The 11,208-nt window shown below is 36.7% G+C and overlaps 1 protein-coding gene across 1 annotated transcript; it reads left to right on the plus strand.

Moving 5' to 3' along the window:
* The first annotated feature begins 2,795 nt into the window (after window positions 1-2,795).
* Window positions 2,796-8,171, plus strand: LOC125228860 (uncharacterized oxidoreductase YrbE-like). Its single transcript, XM_048133558.1, has 6 exons — window positions 2,796-2,930; window positions 4,499-4,750; window positions 5,266-5,573; window positions 6,731-6,970; window positions 7,394-7,549; window positions 7,936-8,171. The coding sequence occupies exons 1-6, from the start codon at window positions 2,851-2,853 to the stop codon at window positions 8,073-8,075; spliced, it is 1,176 nt and encodes a 391-aa protein (XP_047989515.1). The 5' UTR covers window positions 2,796-2,850; the 3' UTR covers window positions 8,076-8,171.
* The last annotated feature ends 3,037 nt before the right edge of the window (window positions 8,172-11,208 follow it).

Raw genomic sequence — 11,208 nt, forward strand, 5'->3', positions numbered from 1 at the left:
TTTATCATTTTAGGTAGGCAGGAGGATAGCTTATTGGTAGCCATTTGCAAGGTAGGTACAAATGTATTTATAGTATTACAGGCGTATTCGGATTATAATTATTCGATCTGGATATGATCAATCGGCTGTCTATAATTTGTCACCATACCTGTCACGGACTAACATATTACGCGGAGTGTGAAAGGGACGCACGACAAGTGACAATAATATTTCCCTAGACGTTTACGCTATCAAGTATATATAAAGTATTCTGAACTAAAGTGTCATAATCTCATGGTAGAACTCAGATCGAACAATAAATTCGGTAAACCTACGCCTGTTAGTTTGTAACTAATCGACCGAACAAGGAAGTAAAGTAGGTACGAGTTTACCTTATTGGTTTTCATAGAACGGTCCGCAGAAACTCCTGACGCCAATCTAAGTTGCTAATTCCTCGCCGGCGCACGCACCTCTGGAATTACAACTGTTCACAATAATCTTGTTGCGATTAACAGCTTAGGTGATCTACGAAGTAAAAATGTCTTCCTAAATAAAATATACATGTTTTAACTTTGAGTAGTAGTGCGAGATACGTGATTTTTTAGGGTTCCGTAGTCAACTAGGAACCCTTATAGTTTCGCCATGTCAGTCCGTCCACGGATAATCTCAGTGACCGTTAGTACTAGAAAGCTGAAATTTGGTACCAATACTACCAATATGTACATCAATCACGCCGACAAAGTGGTAAAATAAAAAGTGGAAAACACGTACCTACACGTAAAGTGGGGAGTGATTTTTTTTTTCATTTCAACCCTAACGTGTGATATATTGTTAGATAGGTATTTAAAAATGAATAGGGGTTTATTGAAATAATTTTTTTATATTGTTAATATTTTCGGAGATGATCGCTCCAAAAGTAAAAAAAAAAATGTGTCCCTCCCCTCTAACTTTTGAACCATAAGCTTAAAAAATATGTAAAAAATCACTAAAGTAGAACTTTATAAAGACTGTCTAGGAAAATTATTTTGAACTTGATAGGTTGAACAGTTTTTGAAAAACGGAACCCTACACTGAGCGTAGCCCGACACGCTCTTGGCCGGTTTTTTTCAGTAGTGACAAGATGTCATGCTATTAAAGCAACACAAACGTCATAAAGTCATAGTATACTTAAGACGCTGACAACACCCAATAGCCTTGACGCTAGCGTACACTGTCTATTCGTATGGGAGTAAGTGAGAGCGCGATGTCACTAAAAGAGGGCGGCTAGGTACGAAAAGCACGGAAAAATATTAAAATAAAATAGAAAGATGCATTACTTGTGCAAAATGTTTCATTAGTGTTTTAGATATGTATATTTTTGTTAATGTAATTTTAATTAAAGACAACTAAGTGAATAATTGAACGACATGCATTTTTTTTCTATCGAGCCGATTTCATTAAATCGTGTATCAAGTACGGCTATGTTCGTTGAAATATAATGAATAATAACATATAATTTACTTGCCTTACTAAAACTAATAGTTTGCCTTAAAAAACTGCGTAAGTAACATCAATTTTGCGCAATTGGGTGATGTCAGCCCCTTAAGTACATTAGGTACCTACTCAATATCATACTCTGCGTTACGCAATTATTAGTAACAATATAAGTACCTACGAGTGTTATGATCATAAATGGTAATCCATATTTCGCATACCCCTACTTGTGGAAAAGTCGGCTCGATATGATTACCTCAGAATTATATACCTGCTTTATCGTGGGAGTCTTTAGAAGGAGGCAGATCGATAAGACTGCTTAAACGTTCAACTCGTTCAACTATTTTTTTTATTCAGCCGTTAATTAGTAAACTCAGTAATCACAGATTAATATTGACAGTATAAAAGCATGTACCTATCAATCTACCGATGAACGCTTTTTATATTAGCCAGACAAGTAATTAATAAGTAAACTTATTATTGTTATTGCAGATCGTCTCTCTACCATTATAATTATAGAATGGGTATCATAACCAAATCGCAAACCAGAGCCAATTGAGTGAGTGAACAAATACGATGGCACCATAAACGACCTCTGATAGATAGCAGCTGATAGCGCAGTTCAGCTATTTATAAGGACACGACATGCTGGACAGGCACTTTGACTCGGCGGGTGACGAACGGGTAAGTAAGACGCTTTGCTCTTAATTTAAAAAAAATCCTGTATAATTGAGTAGGATTTTAGTTTATAAATATTAATGAAATAATATTTTTTAAGTGTGTATATTTAATTTGTAATAATTTAACATCAATGAATCATAAAAGAAAACATCGGATCGACATTTAGTTAACGGAGTTGTCTAATTAACATAATAATAATCAATTGTGTCATTTATTTTTTTGTTTAAATACTTTCGTTAGTTACTCAATTGTGTGCATTTACTTGTTATATACTATTTAGAGAAATCTGTGTTTACTCCAATACTGTTATTTAATTTTAGTATAATTATATCTTTAGAATCGATTTTTTTTTCTAGGCTGATATAAAGCATGTTTTTTTTTAAATATAAGAGTGGATGTGACTTACGAGATAAAACATAGCTGTATTTTAAATAGTTACCTATCTAAAAAAAACTCAAATCTATTTAAGTATAATATATTTTCTCAGGAGATTTTTTTATTTATCCAGAGGTCGTGATTTCAAATCTCAGACAGTTATTCCTACACTTTTTTGTGTAATTAAATAGGTATATCATTTTATATAAAACATAACAATTACTACGCAAAACATTTATATGCATTAATTGGTTAATTAAACTGTGATTAAATTAGTTTTGATGTCGAGAACTTAAAATCGACGCTTGATTTAGTTGCCCTTCTATTTCAGGTAAATTCAAAATGGCCACCAAAAAGTATGCAGGACCTTCCCCTTACACCTTCAAGCCTTCTTACCCAGCTGAGGACTTCTTGCACACCGAGTAAGTGGCTACCTAGTTAGGAAATAATTTAAATAAATATTTAGAGAAATAAAGACTGAAAAACCGACCCCTAGATTCACAGCAAGTGTAAATGGCAATGTAAAGAAGTACTTACATACAAAGAGGATCGAGTATTATAGAGAGTTACTTTCAAAGTAAAACCTGTAATCACAGTGCAGAGACTGCCATCTCTCGACACAAGCTTTTAACTTTTGAACCTCAGTTTTGACAATTTGGCCCACATTGTTATTTTGATATGTGTTAAAATGTCAAATATTAATATTAGAGTCATCTAGCCGAGCGTTCCCCAAAGGTGTAACGCCATCTAGGCCACCGTACCTTTTTAGGGTTCCGTACCAAAAAGGTACAACAGGAACCCTTATGGTGCGACTCTGTCCGTCTGTCTGTCCGTCTGTCACATTCCTAAATATCTCGAGAACTACTAATGCTATCAACTTGAAATTTGGAATAGTTGTGAACATTGTAAACCTCTACAAATAGAAAGTAATTTTTTTTTATATATATTAATTTTAATTGTAGAAAATGGCCAAAATGAAAGGGGGGTAACTGTAAATTTCAAGTTACTAGGTCAAGTGGGGTATCGTTGGAAAGAGCTCAAATTGAACGTAAATAAACTATTTTTTATAATTTTTTTGTTGTGGAAAAAAAAAGAATTTTGAAGGAAAATGTAAAAAAAAAATACGGTCCCCCCCCCCCTTATCTCCGAAGTTTACCAACGAAAAATTATGAAAATTTTAGTAAACATTGGTTTTATGCTATATATTACAGGAAAAATATAATCATGTTTATATTTTGAATACTTTTTTTTTAATTCACAAAAAACTTTTCAGATTTTTACTTTCAATTTACCCACCCTTGCGGATGTATATCGTACTTAAAATTAATACTAGATGTTACGTAAACCATCTTCTGTCCAATAAAGTAAAAACTGTTTAAATCGGTTAACATTATAAAGAATTATCCCTGAAAAATCAGGTCGCGCAAATTAGTTAGCAAATTGACCGGGAGATGGCGCTATACACTATAATACTCATTAGTGCCTATGCTTTTGTCTTCTAGTCAAGTCATTAGAGTTATATGAAAATATGAGATTATTTTTACTAGGTAGTTTGAAAGAAAGTTTGTACGGAACCCTCGGTGGGCGAGTCCGACTCGCACTTGGCCGGTTTTTCTTTAGGGCTTTGAGGTACGTTTTTTCTAAGACTTTTTATCCGTCTACATGGAGTTACATATGTTTTTGGTACTAAACGTCACGAACTTTTGCCACTAAGTTTATTTCTCAAACTTTTAATTCATTTTTGGCATCTTTAACCACGTCCCCATTGTAGCATTAGTAGCTTCTGTACTATACGTATTTTAGTCACTATCACAGGGCACATATAGTGGTCATATGCGCCATATTAGCAGCTATTGCCTTTCTCGGGAAATTGAATCCAATCAACCAACTTTTAATCATACCTGCCGTCGATATCTAATTACAGACAGAATATTGTTTATGACAGAGACCAAATTATTCTTAGTCTAACCCAAATTCTCCATGCTTTTAGGTATGTTGAATCAGTGACAGCTGACGCCAGCGCCAAGAAGAAGGTGGCCCCGGTGGTCGGCGCCATCTTCGGTCTCGGCCGCGCTGGCTCCATCCATCTGTCCAGCATCATCCGGAACCCCCGTATCATCGTCAAGTACATCGTGGACGACCGCCAGGAGAGGTTCGCAGAGCTTCGCGCCTACTGGGGCCTTAGCGATGATGTGCAATTTATCACCTCCAAGGACGCTGACCGTGTCTACAAGGATAAGGCGTAAGATATTTTTCGCTGCTGTTTATTATTTAGACTTTCACAAAGCACTTTCTAATTAAAGTAAATTAACAATAAAAGACTAATTAAAATAAACACATAAAGGTCTCCCTTCAAATATTGAATAGTCCACAATATGTTTTGTTATCTCTTTCAACTGCTTAAATCAGTACAATTCAAATAGGTACCTAAACAGAGAATTGATAATCTGATGCATAGTAAATTGTGCTAGAAGTATGATAATTTATGTTTGTCTTGTTTATCTACTTACTGACTTACGTGCTCAATATTTTTAAACAGTAAATTCTGATAATTCATATATTGCTTTTTAAGTGCAAGGTTAACGTTATCTTCACTATCATAAAAGTAATTGTTTACTAATTTCACCTGGATTATGTATCAATAAACTATATAATAACATTTCCAGTGTGAACGTTGTGTTCATCGGTATATATAAATAAATAAATAAATAAATAAATAAATAAATAAATAAATATCAAGAATTGCTCTATTTCCAGTGTGAACGTTGTGTTCATCGCGTCTCCTACCTTCACCCACCACGACATCGTGGTCAAGTCCCTCGCCGCCGACAAGGACGTATACTGTGAGAAGCCCATTGCTGAGAACATTGAGGACACGAAGAAGTGCTACGAAGCCGCTAAGGCCAAGGGCAAGGCTCTGTTCGCCGCCTTCAACCGTCGCTTCGATGAGTCCTACAGGTCCCTGAAGGAGAGAGTCAGGAAGGGAGAGGTCGGCCACGTTCAGATCCTCAAGGTCACCGCCAGAGACTCCCCTCTTCCGTCTGTTGACTACTTGAAGACATCAGGTACATGTTACTACATATATTGTAAAAAAAATCGTTATCATGTAAATATTTTGTTTTATAATGCATTATATCTTTTACAGTCCATTAATCCTCTTGTGATAGTTGTGATAGTCAGTATATCGTGCTTTATCTATATTCAGTGGGGGTCGGCAAACGTTTGAAGAAAAGAGCCAACATCAGTAGAAATCACCCCTTTTTAACCGACTTCAAAAAGAAGGGGAGGTTCTCAATTCGACTGAATTTTTTTTTGTATGTATGTTACCTGATATCTCCAAGAATCGTGAACCGATTTTCAAAAATTTTTTTTTAATCGAACGGGTATAACCCCGAGATGGTCCCATTGGCACCAAGTTGGGGTCTGATGATGGGATCTTGGAGAAATCGAGGGAACTCTTCAAATTTTATAGGCATATGTAATGTGTTTAGTGTATTTTTCGAAGGTACACCAGTATTTACGCCTGATGGTAATAATTTTATGTGGCTGAGCTGATGATGGAAGGTCAACTCCTCAATGGTTAGGAGTTAAAGGATAATTCTTTCACTACTGTACGCATATTCGGACTGATACTTATAATATCAATAGGAACCACTAAAAATCAATAAATAAACTTAAAAAAAAAAACCGCCTTCAAAAATAAGCGCATCACAAAACACGGAGAAACTAAAAAGCAAGAAATAATAAACCTTTGAATTCAGATTTCTTATCGGATTGCAATAATCTAAACATCCAAATTATAAACAAATCAATTATTTTTGGAGTCGGGGCCAGCCTGCGTATGATTGGGTGGGGCAAACAGGCAATCGCAAGGCGAGGAACAGGGCTGGTACCGACTACAAAAATAATTGATTTTTTATAATTTGGATGTTTAGATTATTGCAATCCGATAAGAAATCTGAATTCAAAGGTTTATTATTTTTTACTTTTTAGTTTCTCCGTGTTTTGTGATGCGCTTATTTTTGAAGGCGGTTTTTTTTTTATTAAATTTAAAACAATCATCAGAGGTCTAAGAACATAAAATTTTTTGATCACTTGAAGCCCCGAAATTGGACCTCCAAAGAGACGCATAATACGGCTCTTGAATCCACGGTTTGACAGTTCCTGTTTTAGTGTATGGTACTTACTTTGGGAATCTTTGTAATGCATTGTAACCCTTCAGGCGGCATCTTCCACGACTGCCTGGTGCACGACTTCGACATGGCGTGCTGGGTGCTGGGCGAGCTGCCGACGCGCGTGCAGGCGCACGCCACGGCACTCATCCCCGAGATCAAGGCCATCGACGACTTTGACAACGTGGCGTTCCTTCTGTCCTTCCCGTCTGGCGCCGTGGCGCTCGGCGACAACAGCCGATTCTCCGCCTACGGATACGACCAAAGGCTCGAGGCTTTTGGAAACAAGGGTGAGTGTTACATAGAAGTTGGCATTGATCAGTGGGTACCAATGCGATCCGCGATACGTAAGCCATTTAGGGATGTAGTTAAATTGGTTTTAATATCTACGCTATGGAAAGTCTAAATAAATGGCCTGACAATCACGGACCTAGCAAACAATACATTTGTGTTATTTTTTCCCTCTAGTTAATTGGCAGATTCGTTATCCTACCTAAACCTTACTTACGCTCTGTTTGACAAAAGGATCGTTACGATAAGGTACACTTCATCGTCATTTAAATATGTCATTGAAAATCCCTGTCTTCAATTGCAGCAGCATATTCATTGATATTTTGTGATTCTGCCTTTGTCTTAAAAAAAAATTTCACGCATTCAGGCACTACCATGTAGATTGGCCTCAAGTTATTACTTACGTACTCATTTGTCTCCAGGAATGATCAAGGTTGAGAACGAGAGGCCGACCGCGTCGACGGAGGCCTACATCGACCACGAGGGCATCAAGCAGAGCCCCATCTTCTACTCCTTCCCCTCCCGCTACAAGCGCGCCTACCAGAAGGAGCTGGAGCACTTCCTCGATGTCGTCCAATGTAAGATTTTTTAGACAAGCTATACTTTTTTTTTAATTCTATGAATTACTGCGCTATCAAACACTCTAAAAATGATAACTAAAGTTACAAAAGAAAAAATAAATAAAAGTGAGGATGTAAGTAAAATACATAACGTAAGTATTCAAATATGTTGCAGCGTTAACTTAGTTTGACTATTAGATTGAGTTACCAATGTTACACGCAGAAAAAAAATCTAAATATTTTAACTATAAAATGACATAGGTAATGATAAGATCGTATTGTAACAATATGAAGAAATAAAATCTAAAATCATAATTGAATCCATATTCTTCGTAGACTCGATCGTAGGTATTGCTTTCCCTTCCGTTATTACAGGACAATTCTAATATGTCACTTTATTACAGACAAAGTCCCCATGGAAATTACCAGCTGGCAGACGTTGGCCATCAGCAAGCTGGCGACAGCAGCGGAGCACAGCGCGCGCACCGGCAAGGCTGTGGAGCTCGACTGGAGCAAGGATGGCATCCCCGCCCAGTACTCGTAGATATTAGACTACCCTCGCCTGATCTTGGACTTGTAAATATTTCGCGGTTGTTATATTGTTAATTTCAAAAATACAAAAATTAATTTATAAAAAATATATTAAACTTGGTTTTTTTTACTTTTATCCTACAGCTGAACATAATTTGGAGACCCCCGTTAGAGCCTGCAGTTCGCCTGCGACGCGAGCGACGGCATTCCGTCTAGTAGGTACTACTCTTAGAGCGTTATAACATTTCGGCGTCGGGCGAAATTAGGTATTTTACCCGCCGCGCGAGCCCAATATGCCGACCCTTTCTAGCACGTCTTATCACTCGCTCGCACTACAATAATGGGCAAAACAATCTTGATCCTTCCTATGGAATTTTGATAACAACCACAATCTACTATCTCGATATAAACTTTTGATTTCTAATAAACATTATTTTGTACGAAAAGACTAGAATATAGCTCAAAATAATATTAATTACGTTAAAATTTATTTAAAAATTTAAAGTAATAATTATAAACTGTGATCATATTTAAGTAGATCCCATCCCAAATGTTTGCTTTTGTTATATGATAAGTATTAGAGTAAAGTATATATTAATATGATGATAAAATAAGTCAAATATAATTCTAATTACTTCAAGGTGGTACTCAGGGTCTGATGATGGAGAGAGATTGTGGTCACCAAAAATCAACTCGCATATTTGAATAACATAAAAAAACGAAGTGGTTCAGTTACATGGGTTTATTGGTACCGGTGACCACCATCTGGCTCCAACATCAGACCCTCAGTACCACCTCTTGTCAAAGGTCTGATTAAGAAAAAGTAAGAACTAAGAACCCAATGAGCCTGATTACTAAATGGTTTAGTTACATGGATCACTGGTACTGGTGACCACCATCTGGCTCTATCATCAGACCCTGAGTACCACCTCTTGTCAAAGGTCTTATTGAGACGATTCCAATGAGCCTAAAGACGATGTGGTTTAGTCATATGGTTCATTGGTACTGGTAACCACCATCTGGGTCCATCATCAGACCCTGAGTACCACCTCTTGTCGAAGGTCTTGTTGAGACGATTTCAATGAGCCTACATACGAAGTGGTTTAGTTCCATGGTTCATTGGTACTGGTGACCACCATCTGGCCCCATCATCAGACCCTGAGTACCACCTCTTGTTAAAGGTCTTATTGAGATGAACCCAATAAGGCTAAACACAAAGTGGTTTAGTCATATGGTTCATTGGTACTGGTGACAACCATCTGTCTCCATCATCAGACCCTGAGTACCACCTCTTGTCAAAGGTCTTGTTGAGACGAACCCAACGAGCCTAAACACGAAGTCGTTTACTTACATGGTTCACTGGTACTGGTGACCACCTTCTGGCTCCATCATCAGATCCCGAGTACCACCTCTTGTCAAAGGTCTTATTGAGACGATCCCATTGAGCCTAAATACGAAGTGGTTTAGTCATATGGTTTATTGGTACTGGTGACCACCATCTGGCTCCATCATCAGACCCTGAGTACCACCTCTTGTCAAAGGTCTTGTTGAGACGAACCCAACGAGCCTAAACACGAAGTCGTTTACTTACATGGTTCACTGGTACTGGTGACCACCTTCTGGCTCCATCATCAGATCCCGAGTACCATCTTGATGTGTCTTATCATCTTGACCGTATTGTAATTTTCACATATTTATCATCATAACGTTGTAATACTTTAACATTCAAACATAACAAAGTATTACAAAAGCAAATATTTACGGATCTAGGATCAAATTCGTTGGTCGCTGTTTACACACACACAATGCGAGGATAGCCCGTGTATAAACAAGGCGTCCGACCCACACAACGATAAATATTCTCGACGTTTGCGATGAAAACTCGGAGAGCGAAGCAACATACGTCTCACCTCCTCGAGCTCCGGCGCGGCACTGAAATCGCAGGCGTCCGTCGCCGGTAAAATAGCGACAGGAAGGCTAGTTTTCAAAAAATTGGCAAAAAATCATGATAAAATATTATAACGACAAATGGATAACAGCAATTTAAGCACATTGTGCAGATTATTTATATACTAAAATAACTTCGATAACATGTAGATTTTCGGAGAAATTATCACTTGTTTCGATGTATTTTCAAGAAAAAATTGAGTTCGTTTTACTTTCAATTTCTCAATTTCAAAGGATTAAATGATAAATATTGTTTAATGGGCCTAAAGTACAAGATATTAGGAATTTAAATTTACCGCATTTATGAGAGTGAGCTTATCAAATTGTACATAATAAGAGCTCCGAAATCTGTGCTTCGCGCGGTTTTTCCTAAACGAGCATCAGAAAAAAAATCATTACTAATTGAAAACGCTTTTTCTTCCATATGTTTTTTAATGAACCGACAGTTAATTAGAATTTCTAACTGAAACAAGTACTTTTACTGTCTTTTAGTATGAGTAAAGTGTACAATTTTGCCGATAAATATTGTACATTTTACAATATATCGCCTTTTTTTGTCATAGCGCTCTTAAATATTAGATACCGATCTTTGACTTCAGGTTATTAAAACTATTTCTCGCCTCACGCAATTCATAGTCAAAACAAAATCTCTGTCTGGGCGACCTTCATTCTAGTTTACCAGAACCACCACGGGTGGCGCTGATCGTCGCTAAGCATCCGATTGAGCAAACTACTTAAATGTTAATGTTGCAAATAAATCATGTTATTGAACTATCAATCATGCTTTAAACATTAAATAAAAATAAGTAAACTATTTAAATTATCATTTGACACTTATTGTTTACAATTGAAATTAAAAGTTAACAGTTGTTTATTATTTTAACTAATTCACTAAATGGGCGGACATGAATATTCGTAAAAGTACTAATTATTTAGTATTTATGTAAATGGAATACAATTTAAAACCACGACGGAGCGAGATATCTAGATTAAAATTAGAATAGAAATTAATAATTAACCATGGCCTTGGTTCGACGGCCGTTGTAATAATATACAAATAGAGAGAATCATACTACTAAATTTAAGTATTGCGTTAGTCCTATGTCCCCGAGTATGTCCCAGATTTGTAAGAAGCTCTTTTTGACACATGACAGCATCCACAAAACGTAAACTCGCACAACCTAATGAAATTTTAAATA

The sequence above is a fragment of the Leguminivora glycinivorella genome, chromosome 8 (assembly GCF_023078275.1).
Source record: "Leguminivora glycinivorella isolate SPB_JAAS2020 chromosome 8, LegGlyc_1.1, whole genome shotgun sequence".
NCBI lineage: Eukaryota > Metazoa > Arthropoda > Insecta > Lepidoptera > Tortricidae > Leguminivora > Leguminivora glycinivorella.